Source organism: Coregonus clupeaformis, chromosome 19 (assembly GCF_020615455.1).
Source record: "Coregonus clupeaformis isolate EN_2021a chromosome 19, ASM2061545v1, whole genome shotgun sequence".
NCBI classification, from domain to species: Eukaryota; Metazoa; Chordata; class Actinopteri; order Salmoniformes; family Salmonidae; genus Coregonus; species Coregonus clupeaformis.
The window spans coordinates 40480460-40503005 of record NC_059210.1 but is presented as its reverse complement, the minus strand read 5'-3'; the positions used below and the strand labels follow the sequence as shown (position 1 = coordinate 40503005).

The window sequence follows — 22546 nt, the reverse complement described above, 5'->3', positions numbered from 1 at the left end:
TATGATACAACATTTGTTTTTTAAAACATTATCTCAACAAACCTAACCTCACAAAGGCAGCAATGACAGATTATATGATTCTGTGTCTATGCTATTTATATGATGAATGGTTAAATATAGACAATTAATATTAATTTGATGACATATGGTAGCCTAATAATGCCAGGTGGTCCCTTGAACCTGGTTTTCAGTCCTGCAACAATAGTCAATCCCAATTCAATGACGATCAGACAAAGGTAATAGATAGTAGCCAATTATAGCAGCCTAAGCCTCCAAGAGCAGCTATAGCCTACCCTACTGTAGAAAGCCATAAAGCGTGCTGTACCTTTAAGCTTGAAGTATTTTCCAAATTGCTCGGATTTCAATCCCAATGTAGTTTCAAGCACAAGCTTTGAAAGTTTGACTGGGGGAATGGAGGTGAGAATGAAAACAGTGCCGCTGCTTTTGGGGAAAAAAGGGAGAGAGAAGAAAACGTTATAAAAGGACATGAACCTGGAATTTGTTACTAGACAAATGGTCTTCGTTTAAAATGAACATTGAAGAATATTGGTTGACATATTTGAGTTTAATTGCGTACTATCTATCAATGTCAGTGATTAAAAGGATCATATATTCAATCGATTTGGATTTTTGAGTGTAGCTTCGATTAGTTCTGCAACCTTCTCAGTCATGCAGTTAGAATTCCGAACATTGATGTTTGGAATTGTAACAGTGCTGGTAATATTTCTGATCATTGCTGATATTGCTGAAGTCGAAGAAGAAATTGCGTAAGTAGAGCGGGGGTTTCTGATTCGATTTGTTCATGCATTTTGTTTTACGTGTTATCTAGTTGTGAAAATGCATTACTCAAATAAATATAATTATCTTATGTTCATGTTAAAATTGTTAGATTCTGCGTTATCTTCACTCATTCAGTTTAGAACTTTAGAAGATGTTGAGCACTCTTACATTTCTCCAGTAGGATGTATGTAGGCTGAATACATGTTTTGTCCATTTCAAGGTTACAAACCCCTGTGCATTTATTCATTCGTTCTACTCCTATTCCTTTACTGTACATCTACACTCTTAGAAAAAAAGGTGCAATCTAGAACCTAAAAGGGTTCTTCGGCTGTCCCCATAGGATAACCCTTTGAAGAACCCTTTTTGGTTCCAGGTAGAACCCTTTTGGTTCCAGGTAGAACTCTTGTGTTCCATGTAGGGGGACAATGTACTGGTAATCAGATAGTTTCAAATCAAATCAAATGTTATTTGTCACATGCGCCGAAAACTACAGGTGTAGACCTTATCCTGAAATGCTTACTTACAAGCCCTTAACCAACAATGCAGTTCAAGAAATAGAGTTAAGAAAATATTTACTAAATAAACTAAAGTAAAAAATAAAATAAAATAAAAAGTAACACATTAAAATTACATAACAATAACGAGGCTATATACAGGGGGTACCGGTACCGAGTCAATATGCAGGCGTACAGGTTAGTCGAGGTAATTTGTACATGTAGGTAGGGGTAAAGTGACTATGCATAGATAATAAACAGTGGGTAGCAGCAGTGTAAAAACAAAAGGGGGGGAGGGGGTCAATGTAAATAATCCGGGTAGCCATTTGATTAATTGTTCAGCAGTCTTATACAGTGGGGAAAACAAGTATTTAGTCAGCCACCAATTGTGCAAGTTCTCCCACTTAAAAAGATGAGAGAGGCCTGTAATTTTCATCATAGGTACACGTCAAGTATAACAGACAAAATGAGAAAAAAAATCCAGAAAATCACATTGTAGGATTTTTAATGAATTTATTTGCAAATTATGGTGGAAAATAAGTATTTGGTCAATAACAAAAGTTTCTCAATACTTTGTTATATACCCTTTGTTGGCAATGACACAGGTCAAAGGTTTTCTGTAAGTCTTCACAAGGTTTTCACACACTGTTGCTGGTATTTTGGCCCATTCCTCCATGCAGATCTCCTCTAGAGCAGTGATGTTTTGGGGCTGTCGCTGGGCAACACGGACTTTCAACTCCCCTCCAAAGATTTTCTATGGGGTTGAGATCTGGAGACTGGCTAGGCCACTCCAGGACCTTGAAATGCTTCTTACGAAGCCACTCCTTCGTTGCCTGGGCGGTGTGTTTGGGATCATTGTCATGCTGAAAGACCCAGCCACATTTCATCTTCAATGCCCTTGCTGATGGAAGGAGGTTTTCACTCAAAATCTCACGATACATGGCCCCATTCATTCTTTCCTTTACACGGATCAGTCGTCCTGGTCCCTTTGCAGAAAAACAGCCCCAAAGCATGATGTTTCCACCCCCATGCTTCACAGTAGGTATGGTGTTCTTTGGATGCAACTCAGCATTCTTTGTCCTCCAAACACGACGAGTTGAGTTTTTACCAAAAAGTTATATTTTGGTTTCATCTGACCATATGACATTCTCCCAATCCTCTTCTGGATCATCCAAATGCACTCTAGCAAACTTCAGACGGGCCTGGACATGTACTGGCTTAAGCAGGGGGACACGTCTTGCACTGCAGGATTTGAGTCCCTGGCGGCGTAGTGTGTTACTGATGGTAGGCTTTGTTACTTTGGTCCCAGCTCTCTGCAGGTCATTCACTAGGTCCCCCCGTGTGGTTCTGGGATTTTTGCTCACCGTTCTTGTGATCATTTTGACCCCACGGGGTGAGATCTTGCGTGGAGCTCCAGATCGAGGGAGATTATCAGTGGTCTTGTATGTCTTCCATTTCCTAATAATTGCTCCCACAGTTGATTTCTTCAAACCAAGCTGCTTACCTATTGCAGATTAAGTCTTCCCAGCCTGGTGCAGGTCTACAATTTTGTTTCTGGTGTCCTTTGACAGCTCTTTGGTCTTGGCCATAGTGGAGTTTGGAGTGTGACTGTTTGAGGTTGTGGACAGGTGTCTTTTATACTGATAACAAGTTCAAACAGGTGCCATTAATACAGGTAACAAGTGGAGGACAGAGGAGCCTCTTAAAGAAGAAGTTACAGGTCTGTGAGAGACAGAAATCTTGCTTGTTTGTAGGTGACCAAATACTTATTTTCCACCATAATTTGCAAATAAATTCATTAAAAATCCTACAATGTGATTTTCTGGATTTTTTTCCCTCAATTTGTCTGTCATAGTTGACGTGTACCTATGATGAAAATTACAGGCCTCTCTCATCTTTTTTAAGTGGGAGAACTTGCACAATTGGTGGCTGACTAAATACTTTTTTCCCCCACTGTAGCTTGGGGGTAGAAGCTGTTGAGGAGCCTTTTGGACCTAGCCTTGGCTTCGTTTCAGTTGTAACTCTACACTGTTAGCTCTCTTCAGTGAAGAATACTGTACTCTTTAACAGCTGTGTCAACTGGATTTTGCTCTAATTCTATTGCATTTTCATAATAAAAACAGTGTGTATAGTCACGGTTTTAGAAGAGGTACTAACACAATAGAACAGACCACTGTATCAAAAGGAACCAGTACAATAATTGGAAGCCCTGTTTCTTTCCACATCAAACCTTGAATCAATAGCATCATCAGGCTGAGCTGAGGCACCCCAGGGCTTCATGAAAAATGGCATGCGCTTGGTGGTTTTGTTCCACACTTCAGTGTATCCTGTTTGCACTCCAGCTCCAGTCATGTCATGGTAGAGGGCTGTTTGGTGGGTGGCTGTGTGGATAGGAGATTACTGTTTGATTTGCTACTGAGAGAGCAACAGACTAGTGACAGAAGAAACAGTTTGCCTTTCTCCAGACATAATTGAGCCCTGCAGCAGAAATCCTCTATTACACAAATACAACTCTTGAAGCTTGGAAGATACATGCGCTGCAAACAGTTCTGCCTTGGAGACTTCTGGGGCTGGAGAGAATGATAGCACAAGTCTCAAGATTCTTATAGCTGTAAATGTTAAGCAGCTGGAACAGTTGGTACTGTAGCACTTTGTCTTACGGTACAGAAATGACCAGGTACTTATTAACGAAATGATGGTGGTAATTACTCAAAAATAATCATGTTTATATGGTAATTACATTGTAATAACCTATGAATTACAAATGTTTCATGAAGGAGCTTGCCTATATTAGTACATATCTCCACTCCAAGAACAATAGAATAGCTGTGTTGCTCCCTGGATAGCACAGCTATCACAGCTGTCACCATCATTTCAGCAGATTGAATGCTCTTGGCTCCTGTTCTGCTGCCTGGTATATTAGTGATTGTCCTTGCCTCTGTAATATCTGACACAAGATGCAATTGCACATACCTAATTGGGATTTTCACTCTCCATTTGCACCTTCCAAATAATGGAGCCGTAGTATTATGGTACTGTGTGCTTGCTCTAATTGATTTTCTGGAGCTTTATAGTTTTACACACCCCGTGAGAGTTGGGTTTTTGAAACAGATATGTAATGAGATTTTTCTGTCTTTTCTTTATTACATTGAGATTGTGGTCATAAAAGGCAATGATGATGTATCTAATGTTGTATATCTTGAACAGTAGTCCATGCTACTCATAGTGTACAGATTATATACCATTCAGGTTACTCTATACAGGATTTGTAGAGGATGTTGACCAACTACACCTTTTTATCCAGATTCACAAGCACCGGTAACAGTCAGATTGGTAGATCAGTTGGCATGTCCTGTTTTTTCCCTACCAGGGATCATATGACACATTGGCTTACATGCCTCTTTAATGACAAGCATGGCCTTCAGCGCACATTTTTCGAGCGTTATATCAATGTAATGGCTGTTCTGTTTCACGGTCTGACTACGTTTTGATGCATGCTCTTGTCCTTCATGTTCACGTCAACGTGATGAGCCTACTGCTCATCTAAATACACATTAAGAGCGTAGCCATATACCATATTCTGACAGCTTGAGTTATATATGTGATGCCTGGAATTTGATTAAACCACCTCTTGCCCTCACTCTTCATGTTCTGCACAATTCCATTCATCTGACAAGAATATTATAAAATATTATTTTTTGTACAGTTTTTAAAATATTTTTTAAGCAATACAAAACTTACACATACAAACAATATTATGAATTATTCTGATGGTGGCTATAATTACTTTTTTCTTGGTCTAGGAATATTGGAGGTTCCAGAAAATTGTACTTGCACAGCCTCATTCCCAAGCCCAACAGGTTTGTCAGGCTGGTCTGCCCCTTCTTCCATTGCCTTCAGGTTTTGTAATACTCATCAATTCAGTTATTCTAGCCTTTTATTTGCTATCTATCAGAGCTCATATGCTTGCAGACATGTAAAATAATGAACAGACTTAATACACATGAACATATCAGCAATCTCATTACCCTATGATTGGGTTTTGGCCTAAAGCAAGAGAAAGAACCTGAATAAAAAACATTAAATTGCTTGTTTCCATAGAAACATGTAAGACCTATGAGATTTGGGAAAGGTGCATGGATTACAGAATTGTGTGTATCTATTTGAAATAATTGATAAATCACACAATTGATGTACAATCTCTGATGTATACTGAACAAAAATATAAACGCAACATGCAACAATTTCAGTTAGTTCATATAAGGAAATCAGTCAATTGAAATAAATTCATAAGGCCCTAATCTATGTATTTCACATGACTGGGAATACAGATATACATCTGGTGGTCACAGATACACTACATGACCAAAAGTAAGTAGACACCTGCTCATCGAACATCTCATTCCAAATTCATGGGCATTAATATGGAGTTGGTCCCCCCCTTTGCTACTATAACAGCCTTCACTCTTCTGGGAAGGCTTTCCACTAGATGTTGGAACATTGCTGCGGGGACTTGCTTCCATTCAGCCACAAGAGCATTAGTGAGGTCGGGCACTGATGTTGGGCGATTAAGCCTTGCTCGCAGTCAGAGTTCTAATTCGGGGTTGAGGTCAGGGTTATGTGCAGGCCAATCAAGTTCTTTCACACCGATCTCGACAAACCATTTCTGTATGGACCTCGCTTTGTGCACGGGGGCATTGACATGCTGAAACAGGAAAGGGCCTTCCCCAAACTGTTGCCACAAAGTTGGAAGCACAGAATCGTCTAGAATGACATTGTATGCTGTAGCGTTAAGACTTCCCTTCACTGTAACTAAGGGGCCTAGCTTGAACCATGAAAAATAGCCCCAGACCATTATTCCTCCTCCACCAAACTTTACAGTTGGCATTATGCATTCGGGCAGGTATCGTTCTCCTGGCATCCGCCAAACCCAGATTCATCCGTTGGACTGCCAGATGGTGAAGCGTGATTCACCACTCCAGAGAACGTGGTTTGACTGCTCTAGAGTCCAATGGCCACTCCAGCCAACGCTGGGCATTGCGCATGGTGATCTTAGGCTTGTGTGCGGTTGCTCGGCCATGGAAACCCATTTCAGATATTGGCAGGAACTGGGACATGCTGTTGTACACATCGATCCAGCTTATCCCAAACATGCTCAATGGGTGACATGTCTGGTGAGTATGCAGGCCATGGAAGAACTGAGACATTTTCAGCTTCCAGGAATTGTGTACAGATCCTTGTGACATGGGGCTGTGCATTATCATGCTGAAACATGAGGTGATGGTGGCAGATGAATGGCACGACAATGGGCCTCAGGATCTCGTCACGGTATCTCTGTACATTCAAATTGCCATTGATAAAATGCAATTGTGTTCGTTGTCCGTAGCTTATGCCTGCCCATACCATAACCCCACCGCCACCATGGGGCACTCTGTTCACAACGTTGACATCAGCAAACCGCTCACCCACACGATGCCATACACGTGGTATGCAGTTGTGAGGCCAGTTGGACGTACTGCCAAATTCTCTAAAATGACGTTGGAGGCGACTTATGGTAAGAAATGAACATTACATTCTCTGGCAACAGCTCAGGTGGACATTCCTGCAGTCAGCATGCCAATTGCATACTCCCTCAAAACTTGAGACATCTGTGGCATTGTGTTGTGTGACAAAACTGCACATTTTAGAGTGGCCTTTTATTGTCCCCAGCACAAGGTGCACCTGTGTAATGATCATGCTGTTTAATCAGCTTCTTGATATGCCACAACTGTCAGGTGGATGAATTATCTTGGCAATGGAGAAATGTTCACTAACAGGGATGTAAACGAATTTGTGCACAACATTTGAGAGAAATAAGCTTTTTGTGCTTATGGAACATTTCTGGGATCTTTATTTCAGCTCATGAAACATGGGACCAACACTTTACATGTTGTGTTTATATTTTTGTTCAGTTTAAAAATGATAGAAAATAAGTCTCATTAATGATGTAATGAAATGGACTATAGGGCTTTCATTACACATTGGATGGCTTTACACAGAGGACATGGTTGTTCAGTCACACTGCTTTTTTAAGTGATGACATTCATTCTTATATCACATCTATCAAAGTCATGTTGCCTTTAATTTAGGATGGATGCCTCTCTGTCCTGTCATAGAAATGTAGCAGTGAAGGCCAATCCTAAACCGTTAGTCAGTGAAGGAGGGGACAAGAGCCCTGCTTCTCCTTCATACTCAAATAATACCACCAAGCTCTCTTCAGATAACTGGACGTTCAACAGGAGCCTCTCCAACCTCATCAGGTAGGCCTACCTCTGCATTGGTTTCCATCAGGTCTCACACTCCTCTAAGCTAGGTATTCCCTCATGGATAACTTATTTTCTTCTATAGGAAGAACATCCTGAGGTTCTTCGACCCAGAGAGGGACATCTCTATTCTGAAGGGAACATTGAAACCTGGAGATGTCATCCACTACATCTTTGACCGTCAGAGCACTACCAACATCTCAGAGAACCTGTACCGGTTGCTGCCCACTGTGTCCCCCATGAAGAACCAGCACCACAGGCGCTGTGCCATCGTAGGGAACTCTGGGATCCTACTCAACAGCAGCTGTGGGCCAGAGATAGACTCCTATGACTTTGTTATCAGGTAAGGTGTGCTCTCGTTCTCCGTGGCCGACGTGAGTAAGTCATTTAAGCATGTTAACTCTCGCAAGGCTGCCGGCCCAGACAGTATCCCAAGCCGCGTCCTCAGAGCATGTACAAACCAGCTGGCTGGAGTGTTTACGGACATGTTCAATCTCTCCATATCTCAGTCTGTTGTCCCCACTTGCTTCAAGATGTTCACCATTGTTCCTGTACCCAAGAAAGCAAAGGTAACTGAACTAAATGACTATACCCTGGAGCACTCACTTCTATCATCATGAAGTGCTTTGAGAGGCTAGTTAAGGATCATATCACCTCCACCTTACCCAACACCCTAGACCCACTACAATTCCCATATCGGCCCAACAGATCTACGGACAACACAATCACCATTGCACTGCACACTGCCCTATCCTATCTGGACAAGAGGAATACCTACATTATATACACTGAGTGTACAAAACAAAACCTTTTGCCCTCAGAACAGCCTCAATTAGTCAGGGCATGGACTCTACAAGGTGTCAAAAGCGTTCCACAGGGATGCTGGCCCATGTTGACTCCAATGCTTCCCACAGTTGTGTCAAGTTGGCTGGATGTCCTTTGGGTGGTGGACCATTCTTTGATACACACAGGAAACTGTTGAGCGTGAAAACCCCAGCAGAGTTGCAGTTCTTGACACACTCAAACCAGTACGCCTGGCACCTACTACCATACCCCGTTCAAAGGCACTTACAGCTTTTGTCTTGCCCATTCACCCTCTGAATGGCACACACACAATCCATGTCTTAATTGTCTTAAGGCTTAAAAATCCTTCTTTAACCTGTCTCCTCCCCTTCATCCTCCAGTGTTAAATTCAACACTAGTCCAGTGTCTATATGGGTCCTCACTTTTCAGTGTTAAATTAAACAAACTGCTTACTGTAAAGCCTTATTTGCATATTTCCCACAGAGCCTTGCCAAAATTAGAAAAGTGTAATATCTAAAAATTTAGCTAGCTAGACTATCTTACCCATGCTCTGAAATTGGAGTAGATAGCCAGAGCGAATTTACCAGCTACATCTATCAACAGTTGTCGCAGTGGCATTCTATTGAAATGGATACTTGCATAGTGGAGTCTTTGGTTAAAACATGTAGCTAGCTAGCTAGGTAAACAATGAAGCATAATACCAACTCATGATGTTACTACCCTGCATGAATCTGCAGGTAGTTAACCAACCAGATTCAATGTTAGCTAGCTAACATTAGGCTATAACTAGCAAAGCAAATGGCTCTGAGATACGAATAATAAGATCATACCCATGACACTAGCTAGCAAGCTAGCCAGCTAACGTTAGCTAGCTAGCTAACAGTACACTTTAACTTGAAATTAAAATGACTTTCTGTCAAAATTAGAAACGTGTAATATCTGAAAATGTAGCTAGCTAGACTATCTTACCCATGCTCTGAAATTGGAGTAGATAGCCAGAGCGAATTTACCAGCTACATCTATCAACAGTTGTCGCAGTGGCATTCTATTGAAATGGATACTTGCATAGTGGAGTCTTTTGTTAAAACATGTAGCTAGCTAGGTAAACAATGAACCATAATCCCAACTCATGACGTTACTACCCTGCATGAATCTGCAGGTAGCTAACCAACCATGTTCAATGTTAGCTAGCTAACATTAGGCTATATCTAGCAAAGCAAATGGCTCTGAGATACAAATAATAAGATCATACACATAACGTTAGCTAGTGAGCCAGCCAGCTAATGTTAGCTAGCTAACAGTGCACTTTAACTTGAAATGAAACCACTTTCTGTCAAAATTAGAAACGTGTAATATCTGAAAATGTAGCTTGCTAGAATATCTTACCCATATATTTTACATTTACATTTTAGTCATTTAGCAGACACTCTTATCCAGAGCGACTTACAGTTAGTGAGTGCATACATTTTCATATTGGCCCCCGTGGGAAACTAACCCACAACCCTGCCGTTGCAAGCGCCATGCTCTACCAACTGAGCTACAGGGTACATCAACTGGCTTGAGAAGCGAAAGTATTCACCCCTCTTGGCATTTTTCCTATTTTGTTGCCTTACAACCTGGAATTAAAATAGATTTTTGGGGGGTTTGTATCATTTGATTTACACAACATGCCTACCACTTTGAAGATGCAAAATACTTTTTATTGTGAAACAAACAAGAAATAAGACCAAAAAAAAACAGAAAACTTGTGCATGCATAACTATTCACCCGACTTTGTAGAGCCACCTTTTGCAGCAATTACAGCTGCAAGTATCTTGGGGTATGTCTCTATAAGCTTGGCACATCTAGCCACTGGGATTTCTGCCCATTCTTCAAGGCATAACTGCTCCAGCTCCTTCAAGTTGGATGGGTTCTGCTGGTGTACAGCAATCTTTAAGTCATACCACAGATTCTCAATTGGATTGAGGTCTGGGCTTTGACTAGGCCATTCCAAGACATTTAAATGTTTCCCCTTAAACCACTCGAGTGTTGCTTTAGCAGTATGCTTAGGGTCATTGTCCTGCTGGAAGGTGAACCTCTGTCCCAGTCTCAAATCTCTGGAAGACTGAAACAGGTTTCCCTCAAGAATTTCCCTGTATTTAACACCATCCATCATTCCTTCAATTCTGACCAGTTTCCCAGTCCCTGCCGATGAAAAACATCTCCACAGCATGATGCTGCCACCACCATGCTTCACTGTGGGGATGATGTTCTCGGGGTTATGAGTGCTGTTGGGTTTGCGCGAGACACAGCGTTTTCCTTGATGGCCAAAAAGCTCAATTTTAGTCTCATCTGACCAGAGTAACTTATTCCATATGTTTGGGGAGTGTCCCACATGGCTTTTGGCGAACACCAAACGTGTTTGCTTATTTTTTTCTTTAAGCAATGGCTTTTTTCTGGCCACTCTTCCGTAAAGCCCAGCTCTGTGGAGTGTACAGCTTAAAGTGGTCCTATGGACTGATACTCCAATCTCCGCTGTGGAGCTTTGCAGCTCCTTCAGGGTTATCTTTGGTCTCTTTGTTGCCTCTCTGATTAATGCCCTCCTTGCCTGGTCCGTGAGTTTTGGTGGGCGGCCCTCTCTTGGCAGGTTTGTTGTGGTGCCATATTCTTTCCATTTTTTAATAATGGATTTAATGGTGCTCTGTGGGATGTTCAAAGTTTCTGATATATCTTTATAACCCAACCCTGATCTTTGGTTTTAGAAGTGGGGGGACATAAATATTATGATATATATATATATATATATATAATTTTTTAAAGTCGGACAAACACTCCAAACAAACAGCCTACCCGACCGCTCGGAGGCGTCCGCATGATCCTAAAGCACACCGTTGCCTCGTTTTGTATCACATTCCAATGATAAAACTGGGGGGGATTTGTTTAGAAAAATGTATGTTATTTATATTTGAGAGGCATAAGATTAATTAATCAATCAATGTACATGCAAAAACATAGATATTGAAACAAACAATTCTAAAAAATCTACCTGCAATAGAGCATTCTGGTAAATATGATAGGCGTGGTTTTGGTTTAACACTGGTTATTAACATCAACACTGGGATTCTTTTACATGAATGAGTCTTAACTTAATTTAACACCTGAATCAACACTAGAAATGTTACACTGAAAAATCAACACTAGGTAACACGGGCCAATTTGCTGTGTATAAAAGTTAATTATGAGTTAATTTATCACTAAATATACAGTGGAATATTCAGGATAGGAATGTATAAAAGCACTATACATCTTTATACTCATAACCTTTATGTAAGCACAGTCCCTTAGATTTCACAAATACTTTACCTTGATGAATCAATGCCACTGCACTAGAACACATATTCTCCACACCTTTGAAATGCCTGCTACTTTTAGAAATGAACAGCAATACTTACAGCAATTAAATACCTGCTGGGTAAATGTGACATTTTCAAAAGCTACTGCTATCCACCCGAAATCTAATGAGGTGCTTTAGAGAAGCACTGCCGTTTATTCCTAGGACTGCTACACTCATTTACCAGGGGAGAATGTCTATCTGCAACCATCCGTCAATGCTGCTCTGTGCTAGTGTGTCAGCAAACAGCTTTCTGTGAGTGGGTTATTTATTGCTATATCACTGCTTTGTCTGTCAGTATAGCAACAGAGAAAGTACAGCTATGCATAGCAATGTTACAACTACAGATGTTATGGTGGAAGAAATCCAAGGTTGCCTGTGTCACGATCGTTGAACTGAGTAGACCAAGGCGCAGCGTGATGAACGAACATACTTCTTTATTTAATGAATGCACGAACAACAAAACAACAAACGATAACGTGACGTCCTATGTTAAACACAACAAACACGGAACACACCAAAAGGAACAAGATCCCACAACTATTGTGGGAAAACAGCCTGTTTAAATGTGGTTCCCAATCAGAGACAACCAGCCACAGCTGACACTCGTTGCCTCTGATTGAGAACCACACTGGCCAACATAGAAATAGAACACATAGAATATACAACACAGAACAAGAACACATAGAATCTACACACCCTGGCTCAACATATAGAGTCCCCAGAGCCAGGGTGTGACAGTACCCCCCACCCCAAAGGCGCGGACTGCAACCGTGCCTCAACCTAAACCAAACAGGGGAGGGCTGGGTGGGCATTCCTCCTCGGAGGTGGTTCCGGCTACGGGCTTGCCCACCACCCTCCAATAATCCCCCCGTAGCGCCCCTGGTCCGGTCTGGCCCCGCTGGCTGGAGCTGGACTGGACATCGTAGGAGCGGATTGCTTAAGCTCCGGTGTGGAGCAGCTGACCGGTACCTGACCAGGCACCGGTGACCCAGGCACGGGTTGTGCCGGACTGACGACGCACACCCCTGGCTTGGTGCGTGGAGCAGGAACGGGCCGGACCGGGCTGACGATGCGCACCCCTGGCTTGGAGCGTGGAGCAGCAACGGGCCGGACCGGGCTGACGATGCGCACCCCTGGCTTGGTGCGTGGAGCAGGAACGGGCCGGACCGGGCTGACGACTCGCACCCCTGGCTTGGTGCGTGGAGCAGGAACGGGCCTTACCGGGCTGACGACTCGCACCCCTGGCTTGGTGCGTGGAGCAGGAACGGGCCTTACCGGGCTGACGACTCGCACCCCTGGCTTGGTGCGAGTGGCAGGAACAGGCCGGGCCGGGCTGGCGACGCGCACCGTAGGCTTGGTGCGAGTGGCAGGAACAGGCCGGGCCGGGCTGGCGACGCACACTGTAGGCTTGGTGCGAGTGGCAGGAACAGGCCGGGCCGGGCTGGCGACGCGCACCGTAGGCTTGGTGCGAGTGGCAGGAACAGGCCGGGCCGGGCTGGCGACGCGCACCGTAGGCTTGGTGCGAGTGGCAGGAACAGGCCGGGCCGGGCTGGCGACGCGCACCGTAGGCTTGGTGCGAGTGGCAGGAACAGGCCGGGCCGGGCTGGCGACGCGCACCGTAGGCTTGGTGCGAGTGGCAGGAACAGGCCGGGCCGGGCTGGCGACGCGCACCGTAGGCTTGGTGCGAGTGGCAGAAACAGGCCGGGCCGGGCTGGCGACGCGCACCGTAGGCTTGGTGCGAGTGGCAGGAACAGGCCGGGCTGGGCTGGCGATGCGCACCGGAGGCTTGGTGCGAGGAGCAGGAACAGGCCGGGCCGGGCTGTGGAGATGGATAGGAGGCCTGGAGTGAAGAGCTGCCACAACCCGTCCTGGCTGAATGCCTACCTTCACACACTCTGTGTGAGGCATCAGCACAGGACGTACAGGGCTGTGTACCCGTACTGGCATAACAGCACGTGACACTGGCGCAGGATTTCCGGGACCGAGGAGAGGCACTGGAGGCCACGAGCGCTGAGCCGGCACACTCCGTCCTGGCTGCATGCCCACCTTCACACGACACGTGCTGGGTGCTCGCACAGGACGTACCGGACTATGCCGGACCACTCGTGGCACAGTCCGCAGCTCCGCATACCGCGGAACCTGCCCAGTCTCATGCTGCCATGCCTGAGTACGGGGAGTTGGCTCTGCTCTCCATCCAGGCTCCGCCAACCTGCCTTCTGGCCCCCCAAACCCGGTGGCCTCCTCTCCTAATCTCCCAATTCGCCCTGTGGGAGCCTCCTGCTGCCCAGTCGCCCATGCCGTGTGCCCCCCCCCTAAAAAAGTTTTGGGGTTGCCTCTCGTCCGTCCGACGACGACACTGTTGACGCCGTTGCTCCTCTCTCGCCAGGGCCTTAACCTTAGCCCATGGCCCTTTTCCCCCGAGCATGTCCTCCCAGGACCACACTTTGCCCACCTGGGCCATCGCCAACCTCTCCAGCTCCTTTCCCGGCGCTTCCTCCCATGTCCAGGCTGCCTGCTCCTGGACACGCTGCTTGGTCCTGGTATGGTGGGATCTTCTGTCACGATCGTTGAACTGAGTAGACCAAGGCGCAGCGTGATGAACGAACATACTTCTTTATTTAATGAATGCACGAACAACGAACAACAAAACAACAAACGATAACGTGACGTCCTATGTTAAACACAACAAACACGGAACACACCAAAAGGAACAAGATCCCACAACTATTGTGGGAAAACAGCCTGTTTAAATGTGGTTCCCAATCAGAGACAACCAGCCACAGCTGACACTCGTTGCCTCTGATTGAGAACCACACTGGCCAACATAGAAATAGAACACATAGAATATACAACACAGATCAAGAACACATAGAATCTACACACCCTGGCTCAACATATAGAGTCCCCAGAGCCAGGGTGTGACAGCCTAACTGTGTTTGAAATGAGGGAGGATGATTTAAAAAAATTAAGACCATGGCCTTATTTCTATTACAGCATATTGGATGACTGTCATTCATATCCCATTCACCCAGCTCAATCTAACATCGAAAGGTTTAGGCTACTACGTCATACTCCAATTTTCCCTGTACCCATCATGAGGTTGCTACAACCTAGCCTATGAATGAAAGTTTACAACGTAGGTGCACAGGTCGAGATAATTTTAAGTAATCAAGGTGACAGACTGTGATACATTCAATACTGCCTTGCACACTATTGCCTGCATCTAGCTGATCTAGGGTGTAATCATAAGTCCAACAGTTGCAAATTAGAGTTTCTATTGGACAAATGTATGTTTATCCCCATTTTGTTCCAATTGCTTCCATTTAAGAAGCGTTTTTCAACAGAATCGGCAGAATGAATACACCCCTGATCACAAGCAAACACAGTTCACTTTCATAGCAGCCACATAAAAACAGCATGATCACTGCTCTTTGTATATATAATTCCTTCTCGCAACTATCTACGCGCTCTCCTCTCACCTTTTCCATTTGCTTGTGGACTTCAGTGCACAACACATCAGCTTTCTGTGACCAGGCAAAGAAGCATTTCGAAGCCAAACCTTCATATCATGACCGCTAATCGCTACACACAGCCTACATTGTAGTCACATCAAAGTGAACATACTATAACAAATGCGTTAGTAAACCCACTACAATCATGCAGTACAGTGTACAGTCAGAAAGCAGTTTAGCAATTACACCGGCGGGCCCCGGTGACAATAAATTAATCAAATCAAAAGCCAACCTTGACTTGGATAGCCATAACCAGCTAGCTAATACAGCATCCCTCTCTGTTTGAGCCGGGTGTTTGAGTAGGCTACACTAGTTAGCTGCATTCACTAGCTAAGTGAAAGTGAAAATTTAAGAAAATACAACCAAATATAGCTAGCTAGCTCTCTCTCTCTCTCTCTCTCTCTCTCTCTCTCTCTCTCTCTCTCTCTCTCTCTCTCTCTCTCTATCTCTCGCTCTTGCTACTCCTTAATTTTGGAAGAAATTAATTTGTTAAAAACTGTTCTACTATTGTTTTTCTCTCTCTTTGAGTCAACTACTCACCATTTTATGCACTGCAGTGCTAGCTAGCTGTAGCGTATGCTTTCAGTACTAGATTAATTTCTGATCATTTGAGTGGGTGGACAACATGTCAATTCCTCCGGAAGTTGTCATAATTACTGTGTAAGTCTATGGAAGGGGGTGAGAACCATGAGCCTCCTAGGTTTTGTATTGAAGTCAATGTACCCAGAGGAGGACAGGAGCTATCTGTCCACCGGCTACACCATGGTGCTACCCTACAGAGTGCTGCTGAGGGTACTGTACACCTTCATTGCAAAACAGTGTGTTTTAATCAATTATATGGTGACGTGAATATATTTAATATTGTTTTTTAAATGATATATTTTTTTATGTTTCACTATAATTTTTTAAAATAATAATTCACTGAGGAGGATGGTCCTCCCTTTCCTCCTCTGAGGAGCCTCCACTGCATCATGAGTATGGGTAATGAGAAGGTAGAGCACATAAATCAGGGGTGTCAAACTCATTCCATGGAGGGCTGGTTTTAGGTTTTTCATTTCAATTAAGACCTAGACAACCAGGTGAAGGGAGTTCCTTACTAATTATTGACCTTAATTAATCAATCAAGTACAAGGGAGGAGCGAAAACCCGCAGACACTCGGCCCAGTTGTGGAATGAGTTTGACACGTGACATAAATCAATGATGGAGAGAGGTATCTGAACTAATGGGAATTGGGAAATATGCGAAACCATATCATTATTTCACAGATCGTTTGGAAGTGGAATCATAGTATATCTCGTATCTTTTGATTCCTGTACAATAATTGCCATACTGTAGCAAGGCAGTAGATTTTCGATGATACATTTGTACTGCTGTAATGAGATTGGGATATTTGAAGTCCCTCATTACCTTGGGATGGTGTTTTTCCCCATCCTCCTTGTGTAACTTGATCTACCGTCTGGATATGCAGAGCCATACTGTATGCCTCCATGGTGGAAGAGTAAATCCCCAACCCCCCTGCTGCTGGAGTGTCAGATCAACAGGGCAATGGCAAGACAGGTCAGGATGGGTTGGCAGAGAAAGACATGGCTTAGCAGGGGCAGTTAGCTGGGAGGGAGTGATGAGGGATTTGCTGAGGTATTCAGGTAGGGAGATAATGCCTCTGCTCACAGCAGTGCTCAGTTAAACCTGACTCTGGCTCTCACACAGCCACACATTTTTTTATAGATACAGGACATTTTATGTCCTCTTTGATCATTATCTCTCTGTGCATTGGTACTGTATAGTAATCACTTTTACTGAGGTCAGTCAAGTAACCTTCTTTGGACACCATACCAACACATAGCAGGATGACACATGGAATACATTCATTAGGGTTTTGAGTTGCAGTGCACCCATGAGCTAGGTGTGTTTGGTATAGGGTTATTCTTAGCTGACTGAGTATGTGCTTAATGCATGTTGAACAATGTCAGAGCTACCTAAATTAATGTATGTGGAGTTTACAAATCTTTATGGACGACAGTAGGATTGGCCCAATTTATGAGTTCTGTGGTTTGACCTTAATATTTGTGAAAGACTAATCAAATGGACTATATGATATTAGAGTAATTTAGATAAATGTATCTTTGCAGATGTAACCTGGCGCCAGTGGAGGAGTATGCTGGGGACGTGGGCCGGCGCACCAACCTGGTGACCATGAACCCATCTGTGGTGCAGCGGGCCTTCCAGGACCTGGCCAGCGAGGAGTGGAGGGAGCGCTTCCTGCAGCGGCTCCGGGGCCTCAGCGGCAGCGTACTGTGGATCCCAGCCTTCATGGCCAAGGGAGGGGAGGAGAGGGTGGAGTGGGCCATCCGTCTCATCCTGCTGCACACAGTGGATGTGCACACCGCCTTCCCCTCACTGCGCCTTCTCCATGCTGTCAGAGGGTAAGAGGGCTCTTTGTTACACTGCAGCTCGTAGTCTGTCTGTACACCTGTGAGCTCCACAATCCAGGGCCTGGAAGGCACAAATTAAGCAGCAGTTCACAGATCCCCTGCTATTTTTAAAGGGAGTATTAGAGCTACTCAACAGGCCGTTGGTGACTAACTTACTGCTGCTGGCCTCTCTGCCAGCTGTTGAATTTGCAGAAGGAGGACAGTTAGCCAGCAGTACTGATATTTTTTGTACTGTATTTCTACAAAAAGCCTGGAATCTTCTCTGAAAGGGCAATAAATGACTTGAAATGCAGGGAAAATGCTCATAGAAATGCAGTGCATGTCTATGACCTTTAGCTACAGTGGTGCTTGATAAATGCCAAACTGAATACTTTCCCCTGGGCTTCTGCTTCTCTGAGTACTAGATGCCCTTTAAATAGATCCACCATTGACCTCCTACTAGTCCTAGTCCACTGCTAGGTCACTGGGCTCCTCTCTGAGTATCTAGAGGTCAAGGTAGGCCATACTGGGCTGGGCTGGGCTGTGCTGTGCTGTGCTGGGCTGGGGGTCTGTGAGTGAGAGGACCAGATGGGGCTTGCTTTGTGACTGCAGGCCCCAGACCCCTCTGTCTTATTACAATTCAGTTCCTCTACTCGAGCCCACTGGCGCCTCAGCATACATCCACCCAGAGATCTGAGTGAAAGCCACCACATAGAGAGAGAAAGCGTGCTTATTGTAGGGGCTTATTCAAGGGTGAGTGGACTGCCATTGAAGTGCTAAGAATACAGAGGGTTCAGTGCTTTCTAATGGATATTGGCTTCAATGCACTCATCCTCTTTATCAGGGATAAAGTCTACCAGACTTTGACAGTCTTTAATACTATTGTATTCCTGCTATGTGTTATCTGTCATAGGACCTTGGCGTGTGTGCAAGTGTCCACTAGTTCCATAGGTTCTGTAGATTTTTTTTCCAGATACGAAGGAAAATATTGAACACTGAGAAGAAATAGCTCTAGCCTAAAACAAACATTCCAAAGATTTCCTCTCAGGTATTTTTTTCAGATGTCAGGTGACTCTTCAGTGCCTTTAAATACCTTTACCTAGGTTATATAACTCTCTCTTGCTCCATTCTTTAGGTATTGGCTGACCAACAACGTCCAGATCAAGAGACCCACCACTGGTCTGCTGATGTACACCATGGCCACTCGCTTCTGTGAGGAGATCCACCTGTACGGTTTCTGGCCTTTCCCTCAGGATTCACAGGGGAAACCAGTGAAGTACCACTACTATGATACTCTGACCTACACGTACACGTCCCATGCCAGTCCACACACTATGCCACTGGAGTTCAGGACCCTGAGTTCACTCCACAGACAGGGGGCGCTGCGGCTCCACACTGGCTCTTGTGATGCAGGAACGTAATCTAAAAACAAGGACTGTACTGTATGTCTCCAACAAAATGACCCCTACGCTTTTGGGAAAATACCTCCTGCTCAGTTGATGTCTGTCAGACACGGACATCTCAGAGGAAATACTTCCTGTATGAAACTGTTATAGGACACTTTTATGTAGCTGTGAATTTAGTTCAATGACAGTATGCAGGATACTGCATGTCTTATTTGGGCTGACATTGTTGTCCTACAAGAGACATGAGCACTGAAGAGTTTTTAACATTTCTACAGTAACCTGTGAAAATTATACCTAAAACAGACACTTTTTGCTTTGTTAAACAAAAACTAATTTATGTTGGTATATGCTGTTTTCAACTAGAATACTTTTTCCATTTACATGGAGTGTGTCATGTAAAATTTTTGTAATTACAACATTTATAAAAACTTTCTCCAAGGGCTTTGTGAATGTGAATTTAACTACTAAGTTATCAATAATGTTTGTCTTGATATTTTGGTAATTATTCCTTTCAATTATATGATAAATCTACTTCATCACTACTGTTGGAGACATCATGACATCATATTAGACAGATCCAAGGCAGGAGCACCAGCCTGCAGGGCACTGGTTGTGCCACAAGATGGAAGCACTTCTGCATAAGGAAATTATGAATAGTAGTACATTTAGTTTTCCACATTTTGTTTATTAGTGAACATGGGTTCAACTACATGCTACTGTGTGATGGTTTGTGAGCTCTCACCTTAAATTGGGAATTGTATTATTGAAAGAGTAGCCTAATAGTGTAGGCCTAGTTTCTTATTTTTGCCTTAACTTCTTCTTCATCAGGGAAACTGGTTTGTGGTATTTGGAAATCGAGACCTTGGGACTATAAGGTTATATCTGCGCAAAGCATAGTTCTGAGATATTGAGCATTAAAGCTTTCACATCCCAGATCTCAGAAATGTTTTGTAGTGAATTATTTTCTTTCGGAACCCATTAAGGTCCTCACCTTAAATGTACCTAAAGTGCAGAGTATCACAATTCTAAGACATTTGTAAATCCGTTTTTCTTAGGTGGGCACAATTGCAGATTGAACCTTATGGCTCTGAAATGTCATTCTGGGTTGAGCCACAGGATGTTAAAATGATTTCAATTTTAATAGAAAAGTACAGATATTTAATCATTAAATAAAGAGAATACCCTTCATCCTTTCTAATCACATTATCAAATATATTAATTCATGTTCAACATACATTTGTTAAAGCGATAATATCCTATGGATAACTAGCAACATTGCTAAAGCTTAGCTGTGGATGAGTACATTTATATATGTTTCAAATCTCTGACACCCAAAGTCAGTAAACTACTTGCTAGTTATCAATAAAAAAAAAATTAAAGTATTTTTTTTAAAGGACAGGAAACTATGATATGAATAATCAAGAACTTGGGACTTCAAGGTTCTATCTGCAAAATGTAGTTTTGAGATTATGAGTATTTTTCAAGTCCCAGATCTCAGAACTGTTTGTGATATCTTCCTGTTTCATGACTCAATAAGTATATCACCTTACATACAATTATTTTTGATTGACAACCCAGCATTGTGTGATTGGAATGCAGACAGAACCTTATAGCACCAAGTTAAAAAGTATTTGCGCAGATATAACTTTGATTTTAAATGTTTGTTCATCATAAATTAACTTTTTCAAAAATCTGACATTTCTCACAGGTAAAGGACCACCTAAAGATGAAAAACTCATTTTTTACCAAAGTATCAGATAGAACCTTATAGTCCCAAGGTCACGAAATACAGTATTGCATTTCTTTCCTTGTACTGTTTGGGGTGTGATGTATAACGAGTCTTTGAATGTAGTGTTTGCCTTTTGAATGTATCCACTGAATTCAACTTGGAGTTAAGAAATAGCTGCATGCAGCAATCACTGATGTCAAAACACCAATGTTGGAAAAGATAGTAAAATAATAACCAAAAGAAAAAACAGATGTTTCAGCACCTTCACAGCTTATTAAATGGTCTTACAGATGATCTACAGAGGCAACAACCAGTTGCTTATGAGAGGAAGCTCTTCAAGCCATGGGACTCCAGTCATCCAGGGCAAACATTGGCTATTATTAGTTTCCATAGAGTGCTTTGTCTGAGGCAGTGTACTGTAGTAATGAAGAATAGAGGCACTCAACTGGAATGCAAAATGTTTAAGCGATAACACAGTCAGACAGGGAACACACCCAGCTGTTCACACACTGCTGTTTACACAGGAACAGCCAACAGCAAACTCCTGATCTTCAACTGTTCCCTGGGGGTTTGACAATTTCTCCTTAGGAATTTGCCTCTTAAGACCATTTCCAAATATAGGTGTGTTTAAGACCTTGGGTTGACGTTGGCTAATGCTTTGCAGATATTCAGAAGGTTGTGCTTGTTTTATGGTTGTTTTACTATTTGTCCCACCCATCAATAAGTAGGATGTTGTTCCTGTGATAATGTTTTATAGTATTGTGTTGAAGAAGAATATATCTCCATCAGAGGATGCTGGTGGGATGCGCTATAGGAGGACATGCTCATTGTAATGGCTGGAATGGAATCAATGGAACGGAGTCAAACATGTGGTTTCTATATGTTTGATGTGTTTTTACCGTTCCATTTATTCCATTCCAGCCATTACAATCAGCCCGTCCTCCTATAACTCTTCCCACCAGTCTCCTCTGATCTCCATCAATGGGACATCATCGGCAGACAACTTGTTATCAACAAATAATGTGAACGTCTTGGTTACGCAGGCAAGACCTAGAATTGTTTGAGATGGAATGTGTGTGTGGTCCTCTGTAGCTCAAATGGTAGAGCATGGCGCTTGTAACGCCAGGGTAGTGGGTTCGATCCCCGGGACCACCCATACGTAGAAATGTATGCACACATGACTGTAAGTCGCTTTGGATAAAAGCGTCTGTTAAATGGCATATTATTATTATATTATATATTTAGTAGTCTGCAGAATGACCATCTGTTTATCTGCACCTCTAGCTCAAGGCAGCTGTGTTAAAGAAAGTAATATTTAATTCTAAAAGTCGTTTCAAAGGTTGGGCAAGATGTTCAGTACGCTGGTGTTCTCCCAGAAACAGAAAATGTTTGCCTCCACGGCGGGAACATTCCTCTGTTATACAGTGCCTCCAGAAAGTATTCACACCTCTGTTATACAGTGCCTCCAGAAAGTATTCACACACCTTGACTTTTTCAACATTTTGTTGTGTTAAAAATGGGATTAAAATGAATTGAATTGTCATTTTTTGTCAACGATCTACACAAAATACTCTGTAATGTTGAAGTGGAAGAAAAATTCCCACCCAAAAATATGACCGAAAATAAAACACTAATATATTTTGATTAGATAAGTATTCAACCCCCTGAGTCAATACATGTTAGAATCATCTTTGACAGCGATTACAGCTGTGAGTCTTTCTGGGTAAGTCTTTA

At 43.2% G+C, this 22546-nt stretch overlaps 1 protein-coding gene across 1 annotated transcript; it reads left to right on the top strand.

Moving 5' to 3' along the window:
• Positions 1 to 408: 408 nt before the first annotated feature.
• On the top strand, positions 409 to 21624 carry LOC121531343 (alpha-2,8-sialyltransferase 8B-like). The gene is made up of 6 exons (XM_041836579.1): positions 409 to 767; positions 5078 to 5134; positions 7430 to 7573; positions 7662 to 7919; positions 17396 to 17689; positions 18813 to 21624. Exons 1-6 carry the CDS (start codon positions 670 to 672, stop codon positions 19096 to 19098), a joined length of 1137 nt encoding a protein of 378 aa, XP_041692513.1. The 5' UTR covers positions 409 to 669; the 3' UTR covers positions 19099 to 21624.
• The last annotated feature ends 922 nt before the right edge of the window (positions 21625 to 22546 follow it).

Excerpts from the sequence above, each read along its gene's own strand:
- LOC121531343 (XM_041836579.1), top strand. The coding sequence starts at position 670 with ATGCAGTTAGAATTCCGAACATTGATGTTTGGAATTGTAACAGTGCTG. Across the intron at positions 7,920-17,395 it reads TCCTATGACTTTGTTATCAG|ATGTAACCTGGCGCCAGTGG; the intron begins GTAAGGTGTGCT and ends GTATCTTTGCAG. Across the intron at positions 17,690-18,812 it reads CTTCTCCATGCTGTCAGAGG|GTATTGGCTGACCAACAACG; the intron begins GTAAGAGGGCTC and ends TCCATTCTTTAG.